The sequence below is a fragment of the Schistocerca piceifrons genome, chromosome 3, assembly GCF_021461385.2.
Source record: "Schistocerca piceifrons isolate TAMUIC-IGC-003096 chromosome 3, iqSchPice1.1, whole genome shotgun sequence".
NCBI classification, from domain to species: Eukaryota; Metazoa; Arthropoda; class Insecta; order Orthoptera; family Acrididae; genus Schistocerca; species Schistocerca piceifrons.
In genome coordinates, this window is record NC_060140.1 from 309,725,491 (window position 1) to 309,743,340 (window position 17,850).

The 17,850-nt window shown below is 40.7% G+C and overlaps 1 protein-coding gene across 1 annotated transcript in view; it reads right to left on the reverse strand.

The window, feature by feature from the left end:
- Positions 1 to 17,850, reverse strand: part of LOC124790041 (sialin-like) — a 122,828-nt gene that overhangs the window by 93,563 nt on the left and 11,415 nt on the right. The window contains exons 2-3 of the mRNA XM_047257598.1: positions 10,007 to 10,218; positions 534 to 767 (exon numbers count right to left, since the gene is read on the reverse strand). Of these exons, the coding sequence (XP_047113554.1) occupies positions 534 to 767; positions 10,007 to 10,218 (446 nt within the window). The remainder of the gene's footprint in view (positions 1 to 533; positions 768 to 10,006; positions 10,219 to 17,850) is intronic.

Below are 17,850 nucleotides of genomic sequence, written 5' to 3' on the forward strand. Positions count from 1 at the left end.
AAATAACATCGTCCATCATTCTGCTACCAGAAACTGTCGTCTACCTCAGGCAAGTCCATCGCAGACTTAACGTTATTGTAAATCATTGTTCTGTATTTATGTTTTTGTTGTGTAGTACGAGCATATTAACGTGTGTAACCATACTGTCGTTCTCAAGGTGAAGAGGGTGGTATAGAGTAGGGTCAGGGATGTTCTGCTTATCAGTACATGTTGTTATTGATTCAGTAGATGTGACGACGATACGAGCGGCGTTTTGTGGGTGTCAGAAAGGTAACACAGAGTACTAGGAGAGAGTCTGAGTAAAATAGAACGAAGAGATATTACGGAGTCAATAGCTATTTGCGATTATTTGATAAGACGGTAGCGAGAGCCAAGGTAATCCTAAAATATTTTTCTCCCAAGATACGTTTGTTAGTATTTTATTTAACTTATTTATTGTTGTATTATGGCTATCCAAAGCACTTACCTGGATCACTATTATTCAAGCAATAGGCATTTATGAAGTAAAGGAAGAAGGAAAGAAGTGCAGATACCTGAGCCAGTCCCTGGAGGACCCTGTTCGTGAACAGTACGTAGTAGCCAGCCCACGCAGACAGCGGTGTCAGGGCTGTCAGGAGGGATGAGACGAGCATGCCGAACAACATGACGGCCTTACCACCGAGTCGATCGGCGAGTACGCCTCCCGGTATGTGGCCAACCGTAAAACCGTAGTAGAATCCTGCGAGGATCTCTCCTTGCATCTGCTTGTCCCACATAAATTCCCCATCCTGCAATGTGGATACAAGTTAAAAGTTTTTTTTGTGAAATGTTCATTTCGTAATGTGTATTAAAACTCTACAGTTACAAGACCAAATATGAGATCCATCTAGTATAATGTGGTCGAGTCTAAGATACCGTAACAGTTTAACTCAACTTACTGCCCATCGCAAAAAAATGTCGCCAGTATCTTGAGGAATGCAGAAGGAGTGTAATGAGCCGTCAGTTGTTTCTCCAACACAAAATAACCTATAATACTGAATTCTGCCAATTATGGAAACGAAGAAGAGGTGTTACATCACATGCATCCTAACGAAATCATCAGACTTTACAAACGTGTGAATGGGTAAATCCTCATCTTTGAACGACATCCTCGTTAGAGAACACAGCTTCATTGTACCCCGGGATGAAAACGTAAAGACGAAAGCAATTTCGTATGATGTGTCATTGTCAAGTAATATAGTTCGATGAAACTTGGACCATATATGGAAAGAACTGCTACAGTACAGTACAGTACAGAAGGTAACTAAAAGAAATACGCAATGACACGAACAGACTTGACACTTTTACTCAAAGAAAATCGGATGCACAAAATTACCGGCCAATTTCACTGACATCGATTTGTTGTAGAATCATGGAACATATTCTGTGTTCAGACATAATGACATGTCTAGGCTCTGAGAAGCTCATCTGCAGAAACCAGCACGGTTCTAGGAAACAGTGGTTATGCGAGACACAGTTGGCCCTCTTTGTGCATGATATACAACAGGCTATAGATACCGACTCCAAGGTGATGACATATTTCTCTACTTTCGAAAGGCGTTCGACTCAGTTCCGCATTGTCACTTGCTGCAAAAAGTGCGCGCTTACGGCCTATCCAATGACAAATGCGGTTGGATAGATAATTTTCTAAAAGACAGGGAGTAGTATGTCGTCCTTAACTGGGTGACCTCAACAGAAACAAGCGTAACCTGAGGTGTGCCCCAGGGCAGTGTAATAGGTCCGCTGCTTTTTACGATTTACATAAACGATCTAGTTGATGGTTTTGACAGCGGCATTGGACTGTTTGCCGATAATGCTGCAGTCTGCTGGAAAGTAGTATTATACGAAAGTTGTGAACAAATCAATGAGGATTTGCAGAAAATAAATGCGTGGTGTAACGACTGGCAGTTATCTCTCAATATTAGTAAGTGTAACCTACTGAGTATAACAAGGCGAAAATCCCCACTAATGCACGAGGATAAAATAAATGCCCAGTCTTTGGAAGCGGTAACATCCGTCAAGTATCTGGGTGTGACTATTCGAAAGGATCTCAAATGGAATGATCAGATTACACAAGTAACGGGCTAGGCGAACTCTAGATTGCGGTTTATTGGTAGAATCCTGAAGCGATGCAGTCCTTCAACAAAGGAATTAGCTTACAAGACGTTAGTTCGTCCAGTCTTAGAGTATTGTACGTCGGTATGGGACCCTTACCAGTTGGGTCTGATTCAAGAGACTGAGAAGGTCCAAAGAAGAGCGGCAAGATTCGTGACTGGTACATTTGGCCATCGCGAGAGCGTTGCAAATCTCATAGAAAGTTTGAAGTGGGACACACTTGCAGATAGATGGCGCGCCAAGTGGAAGGGGCTGCTCACTAAATTCCGAAATCCGATCTTAGCCGAGGATGTAGAGCACGTATTATTACCATCAACTTTCAAATCGCACAATGATCACCATTCATAGATAACGGATATTAGAGCTCGTACTGAGGCGTTCAGACAGTTTTTCCCTCGCGCGATCCGCGAGTGGAACAGACGGTGGGAAATATATCTGGCGCGAATTGTGCCCTTCGCCACACACCGCTTGATGGCTAGCGGAGTCTATATGTAGATACCTCCCAGCAACGATCAAATTCGGCGATGCTGGATGTAGCCTTATATGCCTAGTCGTTGGTATACGTAATGCACCAAGGAATGTTGTCGAACTTAAATATTTTGATGGTCTAGGTGTTACTGCATCGGAAAGTAAAATGTTACATTGGCTTACTGACCAGCAAATCTTTGAATGGGGTCCCTCACACGTAAACGTTCTTGTGACGCTGTAGCCCTTCCCCACGCGCGTCTCTGCAGGTGTGCATTCGGCCCTGACTTCACTCTCGTGGATGACAATGCGCGACCTATCAAACGGCGCATACGGAAGAGCCCTGGGAACGAAAGGATATTCGGCGAATGAAGTAGCGTTTCCGTTAACCCAAACAATAGCATCGAACATGTGTGTGTTGCATTGAAGAGACGTATTGTAACATGTCCAGAAGCTTTCAACCGCGCTGGTGGAAGAATGGAACGCCTTACCTCGAGGACTCCTTACTGGCCTTTTGTTCAGAGTGGTAGAACATTGCCGAGTATGTATTGCCTTCCGTGGTAATTACAGACTCTATTAGGAATTTCATCACGCCGTTTGTAATGTCCAGGGAGCGATCATGAATAGCGATGATTAATGCAATCAAGTAAAAGTGTGATTTCTGTATGTGTCATTGCGTATTACTTTCAGTTATTTGTTATACTGTAGTAGTTTTTTATATGCATGGTCCAAGTTTGATCGAGCTGTGACACAGCAAGCGAAAGTTAATTTCGACCCAATTTTTGCACACAAGCGTATAATGATTACTACCACAAAACGGTAAGATGGTATGCTCGCCTGAAATATTAGAGACAGCTAGGAATGCGTGCTACAGATCTAAATATATCCTTTGGTAGGAAACAATGTAAAAGTAGGATAGTCAGAAACAATCAATGTTTTCATCGGTCAGCAGTCCAACTTTACCCATCTTACACCACTGAAAACTACTCCTCGCAATCACATGGCCCAGAGAAGTTTTTGAAGTTGCAGCTCTATTACAAAACTTTGTCTAGGCAGATCTCGTCGCACTATTTTCGTTGACATTGTGTCCTATAATTACATTCAAGTCAGTACTCACTTCCGTTATTAGGTTCTCTTAATAATAGGCAACAAATTTCGTTGACATCCTTCTATTCGCGTGAGTAAGTTTAGTTTTCCTTTCAAGATTGTTTCTAGTAATCAAAAATATTGATGAATTGTGGGTTCTATATGATGTCATGACACAAGATACAGTATACACATACTTCCAATTGTATTGTTGTCACAGACTGACGTAACAAACGAAAAGCAAAAGGCTGTCGTCATTGGGCGTCTGTAAGAGTCGTCATGATGGTAGTTCAGCTGAATACCACAACTATCAAAGACCCATTAGCGATCTCCGCTTCTTGTTTCAGAAATTTATACGTAAATGTGTCCACGCTTTTAATAACTTTCCACTTAACCAAGACTTTATTAGACGCAATCTCATACAGACGTTTGCTACGATCATATCATCATTGCCCATTTCCATTATGCATCTCCGCTTGATCAAAAAGCTTTACAGTTTACGTTTCCTCATGCATAATTGCTGTTCACTCTCACACAGAACTTTCAGTAATTTATTCTCTTATCTCTTTCTGCACTTTATTTAACTACTCTCTTAAAGAAAATATAAGGTGAAAGGCCCTAATCTCGAAGGGTCAGAAATGGCCATTATCTACATCTACATTTACATCTACATACATAATCCGCAAGCCACCGTACGGTGCGTGGAGGAAAGCACCGTGTACCGTTGCTTGTCATTTCCTTTTCTGTTCCACTCGCAAATGGAGCGAGGGAAAACAGCCTGTCTCTATGCCTCCGTATGAGCCCTAATTCTCGTATTTTATCTTCTTGGTCCTTACGTGCAATATATGTCGGCGGCAGTAGAACCGTTCGGCAGTCAGTTTCAAATGCTCGTTCTCTAAATTTTCTCAGTTTGTGTTACCGAAGCGTCTCCATAACACGTGTTATTCGAACCTACCGGTAACAAATCTAGAAGCCAGCCTATGAGTTGCTTCGATGTCTTCCTACAATCCGACCTGTTACGGATCACAAACACTCGAGTAGTACTCAAGAATAGGTCGTAACAGCGTCCAATATGCGGTTTCCTTTATAGGTGAACCACTCTTTCCTAAATTTCTGCCAATAAATCGATCATTCACCTTCCCTACTACAACCCTTACATGCTCGTTCCACCTCATATCGCTTTGCAACTTTATGCTCAGATATTCAAAACTCTTAACTGCGTCAAGCAGGACACTAGTAATACTTTATCCGAACATTACAGGTTTGACCTTCCTACTCATCCGCATTAACTTACATTTTTCTAGATTTAGGGCTAGCTGCCGTTCATAACATCGACTGGAAACTTTGTCTATATCATCTTGTCTCTTCCTACAGTCACTCAGCATCGACATCTTACCGTACACCACGGCATCATAAGCAAACAACCGGAAATTACTGCCCACTCTGTCAGCCATACAGTCAAAAGTTTGTTCCAGATGGCAATAGTGGTGATAGGTCTCGAAATCACAAGGAAAGAACCGGATGGTTAAATCGAAAGAAATTTAGTGAACTTCGGAACCCACTGCTAAATCAGACATCAGAAATTATCTCTACCGCCCCGTATGCTCAGAGACTCAGCTTGCGATTTTCTGCCGCTGTCCATTTATGTGAAAGCTCGTTGCTTGAGAACGAACTCGTGAGTTCCCAAGTACAACAAGGTACTCACGCCGTTGCCGTTACACACGCAGCCACTATGCACGGCAATTATTGTGTACTAATAGAATGACTGAACGGTTAGCAGTGAATATTGTTCTGTTTGTACATTTATTGATATAGATGTATACTTGGAAGTAAGTTTATGTACATTCATGTACGTACCTACAATATACTGTATACATATATAGGGTTATTCACGAAGATATGCAAATATTTTAACATGTTATTCTACAAGTAAAACTAAAGAAAAAACGTCCATACAAACATAGGTCCGCAAATGTTTAGTTATGCAGTTACGGCTAGTAAAAGATTTTGCCTGAAATTTAGCAACTTCGCTAATGTGAATCCATCGCAAAAATGTACGAGGTTAAAGTAAAGAACTATTTCCTTTTATTTTGTTGTTATTGGTCTGGTAAATCTAATAAAACATGTCCCAGACGTGACTCTGTAGTAGTTTTCCAGAACATCCAGAGAAGCAAAGATTATTATACAAGTAAATTTGTTTACTTTCCATTAAGAATGTAGAAATGTTTATGTCATTGTTGGCAACCGTTAGTGAGTTGTTTCATTCGTTTCCTAACCTTGAAACGAGCTAGTTTTCGGTATTGTTCAGTGAAAGAACACAACAACAACAGTACATTTAAGTGAAATATTTAAGTGAAACCACATAGTAACTGTTGTAGTTTGTAGAGTATTTACGAAATAGGGATGTCTTTCGAATTTGCGACGAAGGAATAAGCCGATATGGTGTTTATTTGTGACAAATGTGATGGTAATGCTACGGCTGCAGTTAACGAATATCGCGTACGTTATCCAACTCGGATTCCGAATGCACGAACCATTTGTCGAGTGTTTCGAATGTTACGGGAAACAGATTCTCCACCTAGCGTTCATAATCAGTATGAGCGCTAGATACGTGAAGATGATGATGAGAATATTATCGATGCTGTTCAACGTAGCCCGAGTACCAGTACACGACTTATCTTTCAACGATTAGGCATTTCATAATCTAGGGTATGGCGTACACTGAAGTACTATAATCTGTATCCTCACCAGGACCAAAAAGTGCATCATTTACATCCAGGAGATCCTGCTCTTCGTTTGGAGTTGTGCAATTGGTTAAACACTAATCGGCAGTTACGCAAACACATTTTATATACTGATCAGGCACTGTTTACTCCAGATGGTATAAATAACTTCCATAACGAGCACGTATGATTTGAAGCAAACATGCAACAGGGCAACACAATTTTCAGCAGCGATTTAGCATAAATGTATGGTGTGGTATAATCAACACACACTTTATTGGACCATTCATTTTCCCAGGACGTCTAACTGTCGAGACGTACTTACAGAGTCTTCAAGTAGAAATGCCCCACTTGCTCGAAGATGTTCCACTTGCTCCGCGGTTGCAAATGTATTTTCAACATCACGGCGCGCCTCCACGTTTCACCGACGCCGTTACTACTCATTTAAATGAACATTTTCCACAGAAATGGATTGGTCGTGGTGCTACACGTCTGTGGCCACCCAGATCGCCCTATTTAATACCAATGGATTTTTGTGTATGGGCATGGATGAAAGACATAGTTTATGAGCACAAAGCCAATACACGTGAGGAATTACTTGCTCGCATTATGAATGCAAGAGACGAAATTAAGAACAACTCTGTGAAACTGAAACGAGCAACAAAATCTGTTCATACACGTGCAGCTAAATGCACTGAACTCAGTGGAGATATTTTTGAAAATTTATTGTGAATGTATTGTGAAACTGTATGTTCACTGTACAACTTCCTTAACACAGAGCTTTGTTTTCTCCGGTTTAACCTGAATTCACATGTGCTACGCTATTAATAAAGGCAGATTATCTGACACATTCATACAGTTTCAGTTAACGTTATTACCATCATTTTTCCAAAATTTATTTCTCTACAACTTCTGTTGAAAGCTTTGTGCAGTTGTCTGGAATTTAAAAAACAAATTGGGACAAGTAGTTATAAATTTTACGAAATTACTTCTTTGCTTCTCTGGATACTCTGGAGAACTACTGCAGATAAGTGTCTGGGACATGTTTTATTAGATTCATCAGACCAATAACAACAAAATAAACGGAAATCGTGCTTTACTCTAACCTCGTACAGTTTTGCTATGGCTTCATATTAGCGAAGTTGCTAAATTTCAAGCAAAATCTTTTATCATCTGTAACTCCGTAACTAAATATTTGCGGACCTATGTTTATGTGAACTTTTTTCTTTAGTTTTACTTGTAGAATAACATATTAAAATATTTGCATACCTTAGCGAATCACCCTTTATATATATATATATATATGTGTGTGTGTGTGTGTGTGTGTTTGTGTGGTGTATGTATGAATCCATGTGTATGGATATATTTATATATGTGTATAAAACATTTCAAAGACTGCTGTGAATTTATTTTAATATCTAATGTCCACTATTTCATGTCATGTAGTTACCTTGACTTGCATTTTTGACATGGTATCGAATCTGTGATGACGATACAAGCAGAAAGACGACATCAGGATGAAATACATCCTATAAATGGTGAATTATTATTAGAATAAATTTACAAGAGTATTCGACAAAGTACAGAAATTGTATTAGCCCATAAATGCAAGTGTCATGATCAAAACATGCAGAAAAAACGAGCTTTTTGGTTGCAGTGACGTAACAGTGAAGTTGCTCTCTGTCTGGGTTTCGTTTGACACAGCACAAATGTTTTCTTATAGTGGAGGTGGAATAAATAAGAGTATAACCAGTTAGTTTGCAATCGACGAAATTTGTGTTTTTCGTCTGAGGTGTGGACTACAGCATAGAACTCATTCCAGACACGACTCTCCCTCTAAGGAAACACGTTTGCAAACGGGTGCATTGGAATAATTAATTTTCGTTTTACACCCTCCACAGTCTCACGAAATACAGCTTTCTAAAGGTCGCCTGATTACGACAATCGATCATTTCATCTTGTCAATGCTACTTTACAACAGCATGGTCATGCACTCAGCTTCCATACTAATTCGCAGCTAACCTTACTCTCCTGCATGCTTCAGTAAGAGCGTATGAGTTGACATGTAGGAAGCGCCAAGATGCCAGTGTTTTCAGATCGTCATACAAGGTGCGACAATAAAATAATGAGACTGATTTTCTTTGCAAGATGTGCCAACCCTGCAGGCTTGTGTAGGCACAATATATTTGACTTTGGTCTATAAGTTGCTTCTACTCAAGTGGCACATCGATGCAACTGCTCAGTCGTGAGTTGTGCTAATACATGTTAATACATGTTTGTGTCTCTCGTCATGGAAATGGATTCGCATAATATTGTGCAACGGTATGCCATTTCTTTTTGCGTTAAATTGGGTGAAAACGCGACGGCAACTTACTCTAAGCTTCAGAAGGCTTTTGGAGAGTGTCAAGAGCTCAAGTTTTTCGTTGGCATAAAATGTTTAGTGAAGGCAGAACGAATGATGAAGATGAAGACCACAGTGGACGACCATCAACCTCACGGACAGATGTCAACTTGGCCAGGGTGCGTGAACTCGTACGATTTGATCGAAGATTATCCGTGAAAATGATTGCAGAAGAACTGAAAATCAATCGAGAAATGGTTCGTCTAATAATAACTGAAGATCTTGGTATGAGAAAGATTTGTGCAAAAATGGTCCCCAAAAATCCCACACCACAACAGCGAGAAACACGGAAAAATGTGGCAGCTGATCTATTAGAGCAAAGCGAAATCAAACTAGAATGTTGAGCCGTGTTATCACCGGTGATGAAAGTTGGTTTTTTCAGAACGATCCAGAGACAAAACGCCAAAGTTCGCAATTGTGCTCAAAGGGATCACCCAGACCAAAAAAAGCTCGCATGTCAAAGTCAAAAGTGAAATGCATGCTTGTGTGCTTCTTTGATTCCTAGAGAATTGTTCATAAAGAGTGGGTGCCTCCTGGAGAAACAGTTAACCAATATTAGTACAAAGAAATTTTAGAAAGACTTCGCAAAAGAGTTCTTCGTGTCCGTGCCAGCATTGCTGATAATTAGATTCTGCATTACGATAATGCGCCATCCCATACTGCTCTGTCAGTACAGCAATTTTTAACCTCAAAACAAAATTCAGAACTACCACAGCCACCTTATTCACCAGATATCGCTCCATGCGATTTTTTTTCCTATTTCCAAGAGTCAAAACGGCGGTCAAGAGACACCGTTTTCAAACAACACAAGATGTCCAAAAAACTGTGACGCGGGTCTTGAAGGATATTACAGAAGTCGATTTCCAGAAATGTTACCATCAATGGCAGAAGCGCTAGAAAAAGTGTGTGCATTCAGAAGGGAACTACTTTGAAGGAGGCAACTAATCTTGACTAAAACGATAAGCAACATTTTTTTCACATCAGTCTCATTACTTTAATGTCGCACCTCATACTCTCTGTAACTACAGCAGGAAGGACGTGGGTTGGTATAGCATTGGCGTATCAGCAACGGCTTGATTTGTAAAATATACGACCCACAACATTAGACTCTTATTAGCTAATTTAATGATCTCTATGCTACGCGTAGATTCATCCGGCTGCCTGACCCATGGCACCCTTTACGTCTGCCGCAACTCACCTTGTGTCCGTCCGGACCATTGAGCACCAGCTCGCCTGGGCAGGAGTCTGGGTCACGGATCAGCTGCGTACCTCCACTGGCGTCTCTCTCCAGCAACGCCGTCCCATTGACCATGTTGACGATGGCCACCGAGATGTTGACGCGCGTTGCGTAGCTGATGGCCAGACCCGACAAGTTCAGCAGCAGGATGGTGTAGCGCGTCTTCCAGAAGCCTGCGACGTGAACCAAATTGTCTTCATCATGGTCTCAGCTGAGTTAGTTAGTATATTAGTTAGTTAGTAACATGTTCCATGGAGCATCTGTACAATTCTCCTATCGATATAATGAGGAATGAGATAGTTCACAGGATATTTATACATGATTGTTGTTAACATTAATGAACGTATTATTTTATGGCCCGCTCGTTCAACTATACAGTACTTAGCAACTAGGACGTTTTTTAAAATAAAAAAATCATCCATGAAGGAGTTGCCCATGATGAAATATTTTAGGTTAGATTTAAATCTCGCCTTGTTACCTGTTACACATTTTATGTTAATGGGCAAATCAAAAATTTTTGCTGCTGTGTACTGAACTTCTGTTTGAACCACTGCCAGCTTCAGTAATTAGTAATAAAGGTAATTTTTTCCTGTAGTGTTGCAGTATGGACATCGCCATTCATTTCAAATTGTGATGAATAATTTAAGAGCAACGTCATTATGGAATGTACAGGGTGATCCAGCTGCCTCTTACGGTTAATTTTGTGCAAAACACACTATAGCTGCACCAGAAACGTTACCCACACAGGCGGCAGTCACGTAAATGATATAAGCTCCTTCTTAGAGCTTTAGGAGACTGTTAGCAAATAGAATCATAGTGTAAAAAGTAAAAGTGAGGATTGGCTACAAACTACACGGTATTTTTTTACCAAAATATGCCTTACCTCTGCCATACTTATCCAAGGGTCTCCTGCCTTTCTTTGTATAATTCATGGTGTAGTCAAATAGGTTTTGTATGTCACTTTAAATTTATTCGATTTAGAGTATTTCATTTTTCGTAAAAGGTTCAAAGGTTATATACTGGGCAGTTGGTACTCCACGCTTACCATTTTGATATTTACTGTTAATTTCGTTGAGTCCGATGTTGAAACACACATTATAAGGCAACGGTTCTGAACCATTCACGAAAGGTAAAGGTATTTGCCGTTCATAGTTTGCAAAGTGGTAGTATGAACCAAAAGAAGAAAAAAAATTGTCCGATAAACAGCGGCTCTAAAGTGTATACCTTACGGGCTATGAGTACCTCTAGATCTTCGCCCCTGAGAAACACATCTCTTCTACTCATCAACTGTTCACAGTTCTTAAGGTAAGGAATTTAGATCATTGGACCACATGTTTACTAGACACTTTTTTTTGTTTTGGCGTCCGCCTGCCTAGCCGGATGGTAACGTGCTTGCCTCCCATGCAGTGCGCCCGGGTTCGATTCCCAGCCGGATTGGAGATTTTCTCCGCTCTTCGACTGAGCGTTGTGCTATCCTCATAATCATTTCATCCTTATCATCGGAACGTGGATCGCCCAATGTGACGTCAACTGCAATAAGGTTCGCACTCGGCGGCCGAACTTCCCCAGATGGGGCCTCCCGGCCAGTAATGCCATACGCTCATTTCATTTCTTGTTTTGGTCCATATTACCTCCTCCCAACAAATAGAAACCAAAGAGCTCGCCGTAGAAGAGATTTTTTCACAGTATCAACGATTAAGAAGTGCACATAGTTCTTAAGATACGCATTTCAGAGCCCTTGTTTACTAGACTTTTCTTTCCTCGAATGATCGTTCCTGTCATATCCCTGAATAATGAAGATTCCTACTGGGGCACGCAGTAAGTAGAACTTGCGAATGGCAAAAAAGTTAGTGTCCAGACACTCATTGATGACACAGAAACTGATATGACTGTAGCGAAGCAAAAGAAAAAATAAATAAATAAAACGCGGAACTCCATTTTCATATATTCTTGTAGAAAGGAGGATCTTGAGGTCTCAGGGCGTGATGGAGTCCCTGTCAGATTGTGTTCAGAGGTTGCAGCCGACCTAGCCCCTCCCTTAACCATAATACATCGTAGATCACTACAACAAAGGCACAGTTCACACCCATCTTCGTTCAATATCATTAACATGCGCCTGTTTCAGACTCTTAGAACATATTCCGAGCGCAAACGTAATGAGATATCCATAATAGTATAACCTTATCGACGGCATTAATTAAGAATTCCGTAAACAGCGATCACGTGAAAACTAAATCACGCTTTTCGCGTAAGACATCATGAAAGCCATTCAAACGGCATTCGGGGGGGGGGGGGGGGGGGGGTGTAGTATTTACTGATTGCTGAAAAGCATTGGACTCTGCACTACGCCAACGATTATTAACGAAGGTACCAGCATATGAGGTATCAATTTGTGTCTGGAATGAGGATTTTGTGGTGGGAAGTCATCGATAGATGAAGTAGACACAGAGGCATTTAAGCAACCATGCATCAAGTTTCCCATATGCGAATGGGGTAAAAAGGAAAACTAACACGTGTTTCGATGGGAATTACTCTTTGCCATGTACTTATCATTGGTTTGCGGACTATGTCATATCTTTGGTTGCAGACGAGACGCTGTCATTTCGCGCTACGGTAAAGCTATTAATCGGATCTATATTACATAATAAATAAATGTATTCCGCTTCAGAATACAGAAATTTCACGATTCCAGTCGGATTACTAGTTAAATGTGAAAATTTAGTAACAAGATAAATCACACATTCAGGTTTTAATTTGTTTACGATAAAAACGGGGCAACTTTCGTCTTGATTTTTTTTGTTTACATTTCTATTACGTGAAAAATTCTAAGTGCGAAGTACTTTGCGTTTATACACAGAAATTAAGGCGAGTTTGATATCCGATAAGTTTATATAAGGTTATTCAGCGTTAGAAGAAACAACCGGTGTGCTTCATTTGTTTGCGTGTTTCCTCGTGTGTGAAGTACTGCTCTCAGAAAAGTCATTTATAATTGTTACAGTGTATACGTATCCGCAATAAGAAACGTTCGAACATTCTTACAAATCTGAATAATTACACACAACATAACATAAAAAGAGAGCAAATGACAGTGTGTGGAGATTTTAATATTAATTTTATGAAATATTCAAATAAAATTAGAGTTTGGAAATGTTACTTAACACTTTCAGCAAGTAATGTTAATATTACCATGAGATTACTCTAACAAACAAAATTTTTGTTTGGGAACATGTAAAGGTGATATGAATGTTTATCCAGCAGTGAATGACCTCTGTGACCATATGCACAAGTAGCAATGCCAAACAACTTACCTGATCACAGTTAGAGCAATTAATATACAGACAACACACAGCTTTAAGGTAGTAATACAGGAAACAGACTGGAGGGAAGTGAACCAGATGTAGAAGTATGAAACCGGAATTTGGTTGCAATAATTACACGTCTGTTGTTTGAAACTAATAAACAACATTTTATACAAAATAATCTCCGTTACTATTTATACATTTCTCCCACATCTTCGGCAGGCTATGAGTGGCCAAGGCAAAAAAAAAAATAGTTCTTTCGAAGCGCACCAGTAAGCGAGCCATTCTCGTACATTTTCATACAAATTGAAGCATTGTTCAGCGACAGCGTGTCCCAGTGATGCAAACAGACGGTAATCGGACGGAGTCAAGTCTGGAGAATAAGCCGCATTTCCTAATATTTCCCAACTGAACGCCTCGATCGCTTCCCAACCCGTTTTGTTGTATGTGATGGAGCGTTATCATGGAACAACATGACTTTGTGTTGCCTTCCATATTCGGTCGTTTTTCACGTAATGCTCGATTTAAATCGATCATTTGCCGTTGGTAGCGATCGGTGTTAACGGTTTCACCAGGTTTTAGCAGCTCATAATGGATGAGACCCTTGTAATCCCACCAATCACAGAACATTGTCTTCAGTCCAAAGCGATTTGGTCTTCCCAGTGGATGTCGATGGTTTGTCTGAGTTGACCCATAATATACGACGCTTAGGATTCTCAAAATCATCACCTGTCACTATTTGTTGGAGAAACAACTTTCTTTTGTTTCTGGCGAGCAGCATTTCACAAGTGGTCTTTCGGTCAGCTTGTTGTCTTTCATTCAGTTCATGCGGAACCTGTTTTCCAGCTTTCTGCACCTCTCACATAGCTTTTAACCTAAGAGAAACGGCTTTCTGCGTCCATTCAATTGTTTCGCGAGTTCCTGTTGGGTTTGAGTATCATCTTCATCCTATAACGCCTGAAACTCGTTGTCTTCGAACTTTTTCGGTGGTTTCCAACGCTCATAGTTTCTCGCATCAAAATCAACACTTTTGAATTTTTTTTTAATCACTCGAAACACCGTGTTTTCCCAAGAGCATGTCGGTCGAAAGCTTCGACAAGCATTCGATGCTATTCTGCAGCAGTTTTCTTGAAATGATAACAGAAAACCAACGCTGTCCGCTAACCGTAGTTCGTGGGCATGAAACTCGGCATGTTTACGCGTTTGAAACAGGTACCGATGTTGTCCCCCCCATGAACCATGGATCTTGCCGTTGGTGGGGAGGCTTGCGTGCCTCAGCGATACAGATGGCCGTACCGTAGGTGCAACCACAACGGAGGGGTATCTGTTGAGAGGCCAGACAAACATGTGGTTCCTGACGAGGGGCAGCAGCCTTTTCAGTAGTTGCAGGGGCAACAGTCTGGATGATTGACTGATCTGGCCTTGTAACATTAACCAAAACCAAAACGGCCTTGCTGTGCTGGTACTGCGAACGGCTGAAAGCAAGGGGAAACTACAGCCGTAATTTCTCCCGAGGACATGCAGCTTTACTGTATGATTAAATGATGATGGCGTCCTCTTGGGTAAAATATTCTGGAGGTAAAATAGTCCCCCATTCGGATCTCCGGGCGGGGACTACTCAAGAGGACGTCGTTATCAGGAGAAAGAAAACTGGCATTCTACGGATCGGAGCGTGGAATGTCAGATCCCTTAATCGGGCAGGTAGGTTAGAAAATTTAAAAAGGGAAATGGATAGGTTAAAGTTAGATACAGTGGGAATTAGTGAAGTTCGGTGGCAGGAGGAACAAGACTTTTGGTCAGGTGATTACAGGGTTATAAATACAAAATCAAATAGGGGTAATGCAGGAGTAGGTTTCATAATGAATAAAAAAATAGGAGTGCGGGTTACCTACTACAAACAGCATAGTGAACGCATTATTGTGGCCAAGATAGACACAAAGCCCACGCCTACTACAGTAGTACAAGTTTATATGCCAACTAGCTCTGCTGATGATGAAGAAATTGATGAAATGTATGACGAGATAAAAGAAATTATTCAGGTAGTGAAGGGAGACGAAAATTTAATAGTCATGGGTGACTGGAATTCGTCAGTAGGAAAAGGGAGAGAAGGAAACACAGTGGGTGAATATGGATTGGGGGGAAGAAATGAAAGAGGAAGCCGCCTTGTAGAATTTTGCACAGAGCATAACTTAATCATAGCTAACACTTGGTTCAAGAATCATGAAAGAAGGTTGTATAACTGGAAGAATCCTGGGGATACTAAAAGGTATCAGATAGATTACATAATGGTAAGACAGAGATTTAGGAACCAGGTTTTAAATTGTAAGACATTTCCAGGGGCAGATGTGGATTCTGACCACAATCTATTGGTTATGAACTGCAGATTGAAACTGAAGAAACTGCAAAACGGCGGGAATTTAAGGAGATAGGACCTGGATAAACTGAAAGAACCAGAGGTTGTAGAGAGTTTCAGGGAGAGCATAAGGGAACAATTGACAGGAATGGGGGAAAGAAATACAGTAGAAGAAGAATGGGTAGCTCTGAGGGATGAAGTAGTGAAGGCAGCAGAGAATCAAGTAGGTAAAAAGACGAGGGCTAATAGAAATCCTTGGGTAACAGAAGAAATATTGAATTTAATTGATGAAAGGAGAAAATATAAAAATGCAGTAAATGAAGCAGGCAAAAAGGAATACAAACGTCTCAAAAATGAGATCGACAGGAAGTGCAAAATGGCTAAGCAGGGATGGCTAGAGGACAAATGTAAGGATGTAGAGGCTTATCTCACTAGGGGTAAGATAGATACTGCCTATAGGAAAATTAAAGAGACCTTTGGAGAGAAGAGAACCACTTGTATGAATATCAAGAGCTCAGATGGCAACCCAGTTCTAAGCAAAGAAGGGAAGGCAGAAAGGTGGAAGGAGTATATAGAGGGTTTATACAAGGGCAATGTATTTGAGAACAATATTACGGAAATGGAAGAGGATGTAGATGAAAATGAAATGGGAGATAAGATACTGCGTGAAGAGTTTGACAGAGCACTGAAAGACCTGAGTCGAAACAAGGCCCTGGGAGTAGACAACATTCCATTAGAACTACTGATGGCCTTGGAAGAGCCAGTCATGACAAAACTCTACCATCTGGTGAGCAAGATGTATGAGACAGGCGAAATACCCACAGACTTCAAGAAGAATATAATAATTCCAATCCCAAAGAAAGCAGGCGTTGACAGATGTGAAAATTACCGAACTATCAGTTTAATAAGTCACAGCTGCAAAATACTAACGCGAATTCTTTACAGACGAATGGAAAAACTGGTAGAAGCGGACCTCGGGGAAGATCAGTTTGGATTCCGTAGAAATGTTGGAACACGTGAGGCAATACTAACCTTACGACTTATCTTAGAAGAAAGATTAAGGAAAGGCAAACCTACGTTTCTAGCATTTGTAGACTTAGAGAAAGCTTTGACAATGTTGAGTGGAATACTCTCTTTCAAATTCTAAAGGTGGCAGGGGTAAAATACAGGGAGCGAAAGGCTACTTACAATTTGTACAGAAACCAGATGGCAGTTATAAGAGTCGAGGGGCATGAAAGGGAAGCAGTGGTTGGGAAAGGAGTGAGACAGGGTTGTAGCCTCTCCCCGATGTTATTCAATCTGTATATTGAGCAAGCAGTAAAGGAAACAAAAGAAAAATTCGGAGTAGGTATTAAAATTCATGGAGAAGAAGTAAAAACTTTGAGGTTCGCCGATGACATTGTAATTCTGTCAGAGACAGCAAAGGACTTGGAAGAGCAGTTGAACGGAATGGACAGTGTCTTGAAAGGAGGATATAAGATGAACATCAACAAAAGCAAAACGAGGATAATGGAATGTAGTCAAATTAAATCGGGTGATGCTGAGGGGATTAGATTAGGAAATGAGACACTTAAAGTAGTAAAGGAGTTTTGCTATTTAGGGAGTAAAATAACTGATGATTGTCGAAGTAGAGAGGATATAAAATGTAGACTGGCAATGGCAAGGAAATCGTTTCTGAAGATGAGAAATTTGTTAACATCGAGTATAGATTTAAGTGTCAGGAAGTCGTTTCTGAAAGTATTTGCATGGAGTGTAGCCATGTATGGAAGTGAAACATGGACGATAACCAGTTTGGACAAGAAGAGAATAGAAGCTTTTGAAATGTGGTGCTACAGAAGAATGCTGAAGATAAGGTGGGTAGATCACGTAACTAATGAGGAGGTATTGAATAGGATTGGGGAGAAGAGAAGTTTGTGCCACAACTTGACTAGAAGAAGGGATCGGTTGGTAGGACATGTTTTGAGGCATCAAGGGATCACAAATTTAGCATTGGAGGGCAGCGTGGAGGGTAAAAATCGTAGAGGGAGACCAAGAGATCAGTACACTAAGCAGATTCAGAAGGATGTAGGCTGCAGTAGGTACTGGGAGATGAAGAAGCTTGCGCAGGATAGAGTAGCATGGAGAGCTGCATCAAACCAGTCTCAGGACTGAAG